At 31.6% G+C, this 13,199-nt stretch overlaps 1 protein-coding gene across 1 annotated transcript; it reads left to right on the forward strand.

The window, feature by feature from the left end:
* Positions 1–3,984: 3,984 nt before the first annotated feature.
* LOC114712984 (uncharacterized) lies at positions 3,985–9,071 on the forward strand. Its single transcript, XM_028897557.1, has 9 exons — positions 3,985–4,028; positions 4,558–5,162; positions 5,234–5,395; positions 5,781–5,897; positions 6,190–6,288; positions 6,605–6,745; positions 7,011–7,175; positions 7,771–8,129; positions 8,299–9,071. The coding sequence occupies exons 2-9, from the start codon at positions 4,571–4,573 to the stop codon at positions 8,941–8,943; spliced, it is 2,280 nt and encodes a 759-aa protein (XP_028753390.1). The 5' UTR covers positions 3,985–4,028; positions 4,558–4,570; the 3' UTR covers positions 8,944–9,071.
* The last annotated feature ends 4,128 nt before the right edge of the window (positions 9,072–13,199 follow it).

A 13,199-nucleotide genomic window follows, 5' to 3' on the forward strand; every position in this document is an offset into this window, starting at 1 on the left:
CAATAACAAGATTTAGATCGTCAACAATATGTTTTGAAAAACTGCAATGCTCATGTGTAAATTACTTAAAAAAATAAATCTATTCAAACTAAAATGAAATATATAAATATGAGGTTGTTGTTTATACAAAAACATATGAGTCGTGTTTATATATATATATATATCAACCCTCTGAGGATGTTGTTTTGACGTTGTCTGATTTCCATAAATTATAAATATATTTCATAATCACAACATTTTAATTTAGGAAAAATTTCAAAAAAAAAATCTCTAAAATTTCAAAATCCCAAATCAAGAATGACTACAAAAATATGTTGTTATTTGTTTTTCAAATGTTGTCAATTGTTAGTCAAGTGTTATAAATAAGACTGATTTGAAATTTTGAAATTCAAATGTATTTGCTGGGATTCTTCTTTTAATTTAACTTGAAGAGTTTAAATTTCTTTGTATTTTTTTGAATATTGGTTCAATATATTAATTTGAATGTACGGCAAGGTTAAAAGTATACTTGACCCATTATTTAAGTTCCATTTCTACGGGCCCTTTGGTCACGACATCGGGGAAGTAGACGTTTGCGAAAGGGAAAGAATTAAGAACGTGTTTCGCTTGATGGATTTTAATTTTAAATTTAAAATCTCTTATTTAGGTAGAGCAAAAATGAGTTGGAAATCCTCGTTACTTAGGTGGGAATTACTTAACTGATCTTTCAGCAGAATGAAAAATCATTATGAGGCGTTAATGAATAAATGTAATCATCAAAAAATCTCACAACAAATGAATAATATGGACATGATATCATTTTTTGTACCAAAATTTGTTATTGTATGTTGATCACTAGCTTGTGAGATTTTTTTTCCTTGTGATTACGTTCGTTTATTAGAGTCTCAAAGTGGTTTTTTCCCCCCTAAGATATACTCTTCCGATCCTAAATATAAGACCCTTATACACATATAAGAACCTTATATTTAGGACCGGAGGAGTAATTTGTGCCAGGAAGCTATTTGACAAACTCAATTAGTTTTATATATTTTCATATCTTTTATATGTTTTATTTTGAATTATTATTTTATAGGGGCAAAATTGTCATATTTTGGTTTAATTGTAACTAATTGATTTTTTAGGACAATTAATACTACCTTATCATTGAATTTTGCTTGCAGGTTTTTGGAAGATTTAAAAATAAAAGAAAAAGAAAAAGAAAAAAATAAATTAAAAAAATAAAAAATAATAATAAAACGTTTTGCTCCCACCCTAAAAATTTCAGAATCATCATCATCTTCATATCGGGGAGGACCGGGAGGACGAGCAACGCACGAGCTGGGCAGCGGAAAAACAGAGGAGGTGCACGCACGAACAGAGGGAGCTGTGTGAGGTCTAGAGGGCCGACGGCGCAAGACGAAGGACCATTCATCATCTTCTCGGTTGAACCTCCCTGGTGGCAGAGGGAGCTCGTGACGGCAGGAGAGGAAGACATGAGCTGGGCGGCAGAAAAACAGACCCACGAGCTGACAGCAGAAACAGCAGAAAAGGAGTCCAGCGAACAGAGACCAGAGGGAGAAAACGAATAGCTTGACGGCGTGAAGAGGTAGAAAGAGCGACCAGTGTGAACAGACCAGCAACGCGAGTTGACGGCAAGACCAGAAGCGTGAACAGGATCATCATCGCCACCGTCTTCTTCACTGCCATGGCTGACTGTATGAGGAAACTGATTGAAGTAGATTCTGAAATTATGCGTGGCTAGAGCTGAATAATTCTCTAATTCAACAATAATGGTAGGAGCTCGGATCATCAAAGGGGAGTTTTAGTTGCTTTAATTTCCTATCCAATAGTTGTTTAGCAATTCCTAGGTCTTAGGATAGTTATTCTGATTATTGAAAACTTTTTATTGTTTAATCTGATTATATTTGGAGATTATTGTGACTGGATTATTGTTTAGCATTTGGCATTGGGCTGTTTATAGCTTTAATTTCAATTATAATGTTGTGGTTATGACATTTGTATTGATTTTGGAGTTAATACATTGTGATTTTCTAAAGGGGCTTGGAATCTTGGATCATATTGTCTCTTGCTAACTTTAATTCTGTTGTTTTGGATTTAAGAGTTTTAATTAAGCATTGGTTTTTAGCATCCTTAATCCCATTTTATTATTCTGGTTGCAGTTAGTAAGTTGGAATTTTAGGAAAATATTTTGTGATAATTCGAGGTGACTCGGTTGTTGGATTAAAAGTTTAATTATAATTCTTAATTCATTGTTTTAACTCCCGTATCTTTTGGAGTGAGGATTGCTTGCGTTGTTGAATTGGAGGATTGATTGTTATCATTGTTATTTGTGTGTTTCATTTTCATTTCTTTAATCGTCATTCATTTTAATCATTTTTATATAAAAACAAAAAAAAGTATTTTAATTTCAATTTAATTCAAGGTGTTTACTTAGAAATTATCAAATCAAAAATCCTTTTTTTATAGTTTAGGTTACTTGCATTTATTTACTAGGATTTAATTTCGTTTTCAGCTCCTCAAAGTGAATACGAACCGGATTGTGCACTATATTGCATTAATTTGGTTAATTTTTAGAGTAACTCCAAAGCGACAAATTAAGGGTAGTTATTTCACTATTGGTTTTCTATATTAATCTGTTTTTTATGGGAGTGGAGGTTTTCTGTGTTAGTGTTGCTATAAGATGACATGTGATAATCATTCGCCAGCCGTCTATTAGCTATATAAAAACATTCGGGCATTACTTGTTAACATCTGGACTATGACTAGTCAATATATTTTAAGTGATATTAATAGATAACTCTTAATATATAAACATATATTTTGCCATCTAATATAAAAACATATTGGATCATTGTCAGTCAATATTCTTCTCCAGTTTAATTTAGTCCATTAAGTTTAAAAGCGTATGTTTAGTGTCTTATCTTAACGCCTTCAGTCTTAAGGGAAAATTGATAAGTTAGCAAATTTAAATAGTGACTTTGAAATTAAATATCATTTTTATATTTTAAAATTTAAGAATTTAAGGAATTAAATTATGATAAAATATTAAAAATATTAAACTATTAAAAAGTCAAGCATCTACAAAAATGATAATATTAAAGAATTAAAATTTAGAGCATGGTTTTTTCTTGGACTGAAAAAATATACTTCGTTAATATTTAATTGGAGAGTCACCATTTAAATCTGCTGAGTAAATATTTTTGTTAAATGAGACTAACAGTGTTAAGATTAAGAAATTTAAAACACACTTAAGGGATGAAAGTGAAACTTGACGAAAAGTTAGAGAACCAAACATATGTAAAATGTATATTTTTTAGGAGAATAATCTTCATAAAGATTATTCAGATAAAATAATATTAACAATATGCAAACCAACTGAACTGGAAACCACCAGAGAATTACCTTCGTGGCTAATCTTGAACTATACTGGAAAACGTCGCCTAGAGAATTAAAATGGACCAGTCTTTAAGAAAAACAAAACAATAAAAAAGGAGAGAAGACAGTGAAAATGAGCAAAGAAAATCGAAGGCAAAGAAGGGGAAATAGCAAAGTTTAAAAAATAACAGATGGAAGAAGAAGAAAAGACGAGAAAGCGAGAGGAAGAAGACAACCATATGTTGCCATTATTGTTGTTTCTTTTCTTTATTTTAATCCCAAATCTGTAGTTGCTTACCTTGTTATACCTCCTCTCTTCAAAAGCTTTTGACCTGAGGCTGTTCCCCTTCCTCACGCTAATCAATACTCACAATCTCTTTTCTTACTGATCTCTTTCCGTACGTATTTATTGAGCCAAAAGCAAGTCTGTCTTTCGCTTTTGCTCATTCGTCAAACGCGTTTTTGCTGACAGGTTGTTTAGGTTGAAATTTCCTTGAATTTTCATCTGGGAAGAAAGATTAAGAAGGATGTATGGTTTACTTGATTACTATATAACGCCTCTTTGTTTTGCTCTCTTCTCCACGCTCATCTCTGCTTCTTTAAGATTTGGTCTGGGTGAAGTTACAATCTCATTCTCCTATTTCTTTCATTTAGTAAGCTTCTGCTTCTTTCACATCATTAACTTCGTCTTCTTGGTTGTTGTTGGTTACATTTTTCTCCCTTCTCATTCATCTCTTTCTTTAAGTTTTTTTCCTTCTTTTAAGTGTCATGGAAATTACATTTTCTTTTTGGAGGTTCTTGTTTGGTCTGATCTTGCATAACCATGACCTTTGGCATCATTTAAATTTAATTTGCCAAGGGTTTAATTGTAATACTTAATTTCAGAAATATATGCAATAGACAAGTGCGGCGAGATTAAAAATATAACTGAATTTTACATTTCTGGTTTCTAATTTATATTTCGAGTCATTGTTTGGATAAATATTCATTCAGTGGATAATCGAAAAATGAAATTGATTAGACTTGCGTTATATTTCGTATTTATATTTAACTTCTTTCTGGATATGTCATGTTCCATATGTGGTAGTCTTGTTTGGTACGCCCCAGCTTTTTATATAGCCTTCATATATATATATATATATATATATATATATAAAATTTAATTACATCATTTCAATATAGTTTGTAAGAGACAATGAGTTCGTCAGTTGGTCACCTGGACGAAAAATTGGAGAAACTACGAGGGGATATTAGAAGAGGTAAGTGGCCAGAAGTATTTGAAACGTACAAGCAAGAAAGGGCGCTCCGCACGGCCGAGATAACAGCAATGGGAGATACTATGTTACACATGGCCGTGTGTGAAGAGGAAGAGAAGGTGGTGGCAAAAGTGGTGGACTTTTTAGTTCTTGAAGAGCAAGTTCGTGCCCAGAATGATGTGGTGGTTACGGTGAATGGAGACGGCGAGGGCAGTCAGAACATGAACGTCATTCTTGGGGCTAAGAATGGTAGAAACAACACTCCTCTACATTTAGCAGCAACAATGGGAAATGTTAAAATGTGCAAGAAAATGGGTGGCGTAGATGTAGAACCCTCCTCAATTGCTCGCCGTAATGTTGACGGTGAGACACCCCTTTTTCTAGCAGCTCTAAATGGCAAGAAAGAAGCTTTTCTTTGGCTTCATTATCAGCATATGAGAAGCAGTGGTGTTTCTTCAACTAACATTGCTCATTGCATAAGGGACAACAACGATACTATTCTTCACTGTGCAATTGCAGAAGGGCATATTGGTAAATCTATACTAACATTCACCATTTCTAATGTTTTTAATGTACTTATGGCTAAGTATTGCTAAGTGCAGATGTGGCAATTGAAATTGTTCACCTTTATAAAGATCATCTGAAAGAGATGATGGGGCGTAATAAGGAAGGGTTGTCTCCCCTTCATCTTCTAGCAGCAAAGCGTTCAGCTTTCAAAAGTACTGCCCTCCTTGAACGATCAATCTTTGTTCGTCCAATTTATTGTAAGTTCTATGCCGTCCATTAAGGGGATGCAGCATGTATACATATATGCGTGTCTGTAATTTCATACTTGAATTTCATCTGTTGCGTTTCAAGCTTCCTATAACAACGATTGAAAATACCATTTTATAATGTTGAATATGGTTGATATTGACAATAGACCTGTCAAGAGTACAAATATCACCACACAAATAAACAAATTAGCTTAGATATACAAACTTTTATGGAAATAACTCATAAATATTAACTTAATTTTACAAACTTCCCTATATCAAAGATCAAGTGAAAAATTTTCTAGAATGTATCTTATATTAAAGACTGGAGGGACTATATTATACCACACACACACACATATATAACACGGGTGCGGCTTGTATGTTTGGGAAGGGGTTTTGAGAGTTAAGAAGAAGAAGCAAGCCACGACGATGGAAGAATTGGAGAAACGTGAACGCCAACTGCGCGTCGGGGACCTCTTGCGCGCATCTGTCAACAAGTTTGTTAGAAGTAAGTATGATCTATTACAAGCATTATTGTTCTTCATTAAGTTAAATGTATTAACTAAGAGAAAGTTTGAAAATGGTACATACCTGCATTTGTAATGCTGAACATGGTTGGGATTTCTCGAATGTTGTATATGGTCTCATTTCAACAACAAAAACACACTCTTCTCAAGAGTGCAAATATGTATATTTTTTTAAAAAAAGAATTGTCATCCCGCTTTTTATATTCATTGTGTTGTCTATTATAAAAATAATAATGTGCTTGTGGCTTAGCTTCTCTATTTGGAACTTGGAAGGGTTTTTAAGAGTTAAGAAGAATAAGCGTGCCATGACGAGGGAAGCATTGGAACGACGTGAACGCCAACCATGGTATGCGCTGTTGGATTATGCTGAAAGTAAGTATGATTTACAAGCATGGTTGAGAAAGATGGGTGCTCCCTAAGGCTTTTGTATTCCATTAACATTACATACACAGTATAAAAACCAAACCACTGAAAAGTGCGAGGATGCCAAGTCTCACGATGACCCATTTACATGACAAAATTGAATCGTGTAAATACTTTGTCCTTGGCTTTCCTAACATATGAATATTTCTTTAAATTCAACAAAAGATTTACACTAACAAAATTTAGAGGGCGATTGTCAATAATTAGTGTTTGTGAATCAAATGGTATATGGTTTATTCATACATTTTTCTTGTCATATTTGCAGATCGTCATGATGATGACGACGACGACGAAGAACGCTCTTTGGTCGCGATGATCGGGGATATACTTGTGTATCTGCTTGTGATTTTGACTTTGATTCCGCTAGCCCCCCTAATGATCTCCGAGGATTTATTTTTATTAGCAGGTACTCCTCGTCAAAATACAAAATACATAAAAGAGCATACATGTATGCTTATGAGATCCATCCATGGACACTTTTCTTTCTCTCTTTTCGTGTTTGGTTTTAATTCGATCTAGAGTTGAATAGAAGTCATTTTGAACATATATATATATATATATATATATATTATTTTACTTATATATAAATATAAATTACTTTTGAATAATTAATTTCTTCCAAAACATTTTGTCCCTACTGACTTACGCTCGGGTCATGAATATACTCATAGAGAGGTGGCTGCATCAGATACGAAAAATGAAGGAGAAGCACACATGGTCGCTTCAAATAATGAACGAGCTTCTTCAACATGCTTCTAAGGAAGATATGTCACAAATAATATCAAGAACCAACTCTGAGCAGCTTTCAATTCTCCAGCAACCAGAACAGAGTTATGGTATAAAACTCCATGAAAACTGGAAGATGTTAGTTTACAAAGCATTCTTATTATACTTTTCATACATAGAACTTGATATTGTTGAATCATAAATCATTCTTCACCTGCAATGGTCACAAAATGTTTCCCGACAAATTTATAACACATTTGTGAACTTTTTTTTTTTTTAATCGCCAAAAGATAAAATGGTAAATTACGTCTAGGGATGTTCTCTAGTTCCTTTGAATTTTGACGAATACTCATATATAAGACTAGATCAATCGCGCATTCAATTTTCTAGGATGTTCATTTATGAACATGTTGTGATGCTGTGGGTTCAAGACTCAATACTTTCAGCTGTTACTCTTCCAGTCATTCCTTTCTCATCCTTAATAATAATGTGTGTGTGTGTGTGTGTGTGTTCATTGTTCCTAATATATATGTGTGTGTGTGCGCGCGCGCTTCCAATGATAGTCGTATGCATAAGTGTGTATATATGTTATGTATATATGTTATGGTAAATATTACGGCTATATTTTCTTTGAAAAAAAATATATCATGCAATTATAAACTAATTAATGTTGTGATTTGGACTGCGCATGGCGTTGGTGGATAGAGAGGGAGTCAATGGCGATGCCACCATCTGGTACAATAACAATTGAGACACCCTTAATGATTGCTGTGAAGAATGGTGTGGTGGAAATGGTGAAGAGGATTTTGAAGTTCTTTCCATCATGTATCAAGGATGTGAATATTAAGGGAAAGAATGTAGTTATGCTGGCAGCAGAATATAGGCAAACGGAGGTATTCTGGTTTTTGTGCAAACAAAAAAGGCTAAGTGAAAGTCTGTTTTGGCAAGTAGATAAAGAGGAAAATAATGCATTGCACTTGGCAGCAAGGCTTGGAGTGGAGGCTGATTGGCTCAATCCTGGGGAAGAATTCTACATTATGTCAAGAGAAATCAATTGGTTCAAGGTGCGTATCTGTATATTTGTTCTGCCTTTTTATTGATGAGGTCAACAATGAAGAAATTCTTATTGATTAATAAATTAAAGCATGTCACTGTCTAAGTTGAGTTGGCGTTTATTTGATATCAAAATATATAAACATATAAGTAGATGTATATGTGTATATGGTGATGCAGTTTGTGAAGGATTCAATGCCCCATGATTTGTTGAAGAGATATAATAGGAAAATGGAGACCCCAGATGATATCTTCAAAGAGAGTCACAAAGAACTTATGAAAAGCGAGAGAAAGTGGGCGACTAAAACCTCACTAGCATGTTTTATGGCATCAACCCTAGTTGCATCCGCAGCCTTCACCACATGCACCAATGTGCCAGGTGGTTATGATAACGAGGGTTATCCAATCCATAGAAACAAACCAGGATTCCAAGATTTTAGAGACTCTTCATTTAAAGCCCTCTACTTTTCTCTCATTTCCACCATCAGCTTCCTGTCCATAGTTGCTTCTCCTTCCCAATATGTTCACACTTGGAGAGACATTCCTTCCAAGCTTCACTGTGGTATGTTCTTCATGTTCTACTCCATTGTTCTCATGTGGATCTCTTTCTGTGCTGGTTATTTCGTCATGCTTGATAAGGACAACCAAACATTGCACCTTGTTTTTCTAAAGTACTTTGTGCACTCATTGGGGATCGTCCTTTTGGTTATCATGCAATTCCCCACATTTTCTGTTCTTGAGCTCATTCCTGGCCCTAGACGCAAGGCCACTCGTCCCATTGAGTACCGAAGGACCCGCAACGAGGAAAACGACACAGATATTTAAAAGCTTTTGTGTGTTGATTTGATGTTTTTATTTCTTTTCTCTTTGTATTTTGTAATATTATGTGTGACCATATCTCATTCCGTCATACTGTAGCTTTAGTTTTATAATTATAATTTTTTGTGTGACAATTATTAATTTTTTTCCACCTCACTTATATATGACTTAACCCTATTGAGTAATTTAATTAATTGAATCAATTAATTTAACTATTGGGATAATCATCACTAGTAAATGTTATTATGATGCCAAAATGTGAACGAATATGAGTTAATGTGAGAAGTTTTACATTGGATAAAAGTTGGGCTTAATAATAAAAATATAATAAAATGTAATGACCCATAAATTCACAAACCTTAAAAGAAAGAAGAGTCAGTGTTCCGAAGGTTCTTTCCCCTTTCCTCTGATGCGTCAGGTGTTAAGGGGCAATTTTGATTGCAAATGAGAGGAGAGGGCACTTTAGTCTACCACTCTACTTTTTTTTTTTTTGGTTCAAAGTCTACCACTATGCTGGAGTCTTCTATAATTAGCAACGCACACAAGTGTATAATCTCCCTGGCACTTACTAGTACATGTAATCAATATAATCTGATTAGCATGTCCTATTGTAGTTTCTAATTATTTGTGTATTGATTTATATATCTGAATAACAACGTAACACATTAATTTAGTTTGAATTTGAGGATATTTTAACGTAATTCTTCAAATTTCATGATATTTTTGGAATTTCTGGCAGGGCACTTTAGTCTATCATGAAGGATTATTACATTGACTTAATATTCTTTTATCTTGATTTCTGATGTTCAAAGGATTTTATTGAATTGATGTAAATATGAAGTTTTGTTTTTTTTTTTTTACATTGGAAATATGCTTTATATAAAAACGAATCCCAATATGTTTAATGTGGTACCATCATATTACCTCATAACGCATGGGACCAAGTGAATCTGAAAGGATGTTAATCATTTCATTTTTTTAAAAAAAAAATAACAAACTGAGTTATAAAATTTTTAATAAAAATTCAAAAATTAATTAACAATCTCACTTTTTTAGTTAAATTAAAGTTTTTTCTCGTTTCCATTAAACCCCCTTAATAACCATTTGACTTATAGCTCTGACCTAGTTAATCTTTAAAATTTTATGTTATTTTAGCACATTTTTTATGCATTTGTGCATACATTGATGTGCTAACCTCTAGAATTTTGTGTCATTTTAGTATATTGTCTTTAAACTTTAGATACTTTTTGATGCGCATTTGTGCATATGTTGAATACTCAAAAATAAAAAAAAATGTAGATGAAGTTTTGGTCACACGCTAATACTTAATGTTATAAATATTGTATATATGTGGATGTACATAACCCCCAACTCTTAGGATTCTTCATAGGATCCTTGATCTTTGAATGTTTTAACCCATAACCCCCCAATGAATGACTTTAGAGGAGTTTTCCATGTTTATTGTCATTATTCCCTTATTCATTTCTTTGTAACTCTTGGATTAGACTTTTATAGTTAGGGGCCTATAAATAGAAGCCACATACAAGGCATTTATACCCATATATGTATATGAGAAATACTCCTTGTTTTCTCTCTCAATTCTTCTCTTGCTATCCTCTTTCTACTCTCTAACTCTCTCATTTTTATAACACGTTATCAGCACGAGTTTGCTCTGAAGATTTGAGGTATGAGCCTTTTGTAAATTAATATATTCTTATAGTATATGATAATATTTTCTACTAACTTCTCCTTACCCAATTATCCTTTTTATCTTATTATCACGTCTAATTTTAATTTTCTATATATTTGCTATATATTATGTTGTTCTTTTATGTTATTTATTAATTTATTCTTTTTATACATTTTAATTTTATTATCTCCCCATTGTGATATTATGTTATTTATTTTATTTATTTTTCCATACTTCTTGTTCTATTGTTTGTTTACGTATATCTGTTTGGTTTATATTATGTCATTTTATATCTATCACAGTATTATATATATATGTGATTATATAATGTTATTTATATTTGATTATGAATTTTAATTTATTTAATTTATTTCATTACAATATTATTTAATTTCATTTTATTAAATGGCTAGAAGCCATATGTGATTAGATGACCAGAAGTCATATCATTTTTGCAATTGTTCTTTTGTGAAACAACAATATGGATGCTTTTAAATGGAATGACAAGAAAAATCTATAGCACTTTGACGATTTGATAGTGACAAATATCAAAGCCCTGAAAGCTACATGGTGACAAGTATTGAAGCCCTGAAGGCTACATTGTAACAAGTATCAAAGCCCTGAAGGCTAATAGTTCAAACATCAAATGGCATAAAAGAGCTTTATTTGAAAGATTTTTACTATAGTCCTGAAGACTAATATTTGAATAAATTGATTATGTGCTACTGAAAGTAAGGAACATGTCTATGAGAGTGATAAAGAGCATGCCCACATTGTACTGTTGGAATTAATAATTAAAGGGCAATAATATTTGGTTTTAGCTATTAAACCATAATTGAGGAGATATTGATACCTCTATAGTAAAAAACAATTATGAGTAAATATCATAATATGACCAGAAGTCATATAGACAAATATATGTACCAATTTATTGAAAGTAAATGTTAAAATTGGTTATGAAATCAAAAGATCAAGAGATATTATGAAAAATATGAAAATGTAGTTATAATACCCAAGGTAATGTCTTATAGAGAAATATGTTCAAAGTTGAAAAATATAATCATTAGCCCAGGAGGCTATATCCAAAAGGTTATATAATATTATTTTAAATTTCTTGTGATTGATTGGTAGAAATATATTATTATAAGTATTTGATATTAAGATATTGATAAACATTAAGAGTAGTTATTGGTCACTTTGAAATGTTAATTTATTGTGCCAATTTACTTGCATATTTATGAATATGAATTGTGAATATAATTTATTTTTCATATCAACAGAATAGCCAAAAAAAAAAGGCCATATTATGATATTGGTACTTTATTGTGCTATTTGTGCGCAAATTAAAGAGATGATATATTGTTCATATTTTGTTTATTTATATGCTATTTGTATGATCTTAGTTTGAATGATTTATTGTGATTTATTGACAATAAATTTTATTGTGAGCATTTGAAATTGTTTTGAATTTAACTAAACAAGAAATCAGTTGAGAAAGAAAAGCTAAGTATTCATACAATGTGTAAGTAATTTTTCAAAAGATATATTTTGAGTATTACAAATTAAATAAATAATATATATTAATGTTAAGAAGTTTTGACAATAAATTCAATTTTACACTTTATTCTTAGAAAGTTTATTTTAAAAGATATTCTATATTTGCGTTCTTTTTAATTATATGAGTTTGTTTATGAGAATAAATTAAGCATATGCAAATGATAATTATAGTTTAAAAAAATTATGATTATTGGATTAATTCAAACATTATTTAATTCTTTAAGTTCATACATTTTGAAAAAGTATAAAAGAAAATTGTATATCTACAATTAAATTAGTTTTTACTGTGACATTTGAGAGAAAAAATCATATATTTATGTCACATTTGAATTGAGAAAATGGAAATTTATTTAACTTTATGAGAAAATTTATAGTTGATATTAATTTCGATTGGTTAGACAAAATCATCTTTGCAGTATGTGTAAATTCTATATATATTACAAGTTAAACTTATGATACTTATAACTATTTATTATTATGTATTACGATATTATTAAGATGAATTTGTCTCCTTATTCTTCTTAAATTACTTAGTTCCTAAAGAATTATGTGTAAAAATATGAATATAGTTCCTGAAGAACTAATGGATATTTTCCTTTATGGGCAGATAAAGAATTAATGGTAAAAAAAATGATCCATTGATCTACATTAGAACTTCGGTTTCGAAAGAGTCGGAAAAGTAATAGCCTAATCGAATTAAAATCCATAATTATATATGAACTAGAAAGTACTTGGACTTCCAAGTGATAGAGGTTATTAGCCTATTATATACTAGTCACTATTTTTGAAATACATGAATAAGGAAAACATGTTTTTATGACTCACACTTGAGGGGGAGACTGTTGAAATACAAGTGTGAGTTGATGTTGGATAGAGTTCTACTTGAAACTTGTTACAGTAAACCAGAAGTTTACTCACCCAATTAATGTATAGTTGGAGTGGCTTGTTTGATTATCATAAGTAATATATATGATGTAACAAATTATTGATGATTATGTATCGACATTCATTGAAG

Source organism: Neltuma alba, unplaced genomic scaffold (genome assembly GCF_004799145.2).
Source record: "Neltuma alba isolate B1F8T4 unplaced genomic scaffold, ASM479914v2 tig00011406_pilon, whole genome shotgun sequence".
Lineage (NCBI taxonomy): Eukaryota > Viridiplantae > Streptophyta > Magnoliopsida > Fabales > Fabaceae > Neltuma > Neltuma alba.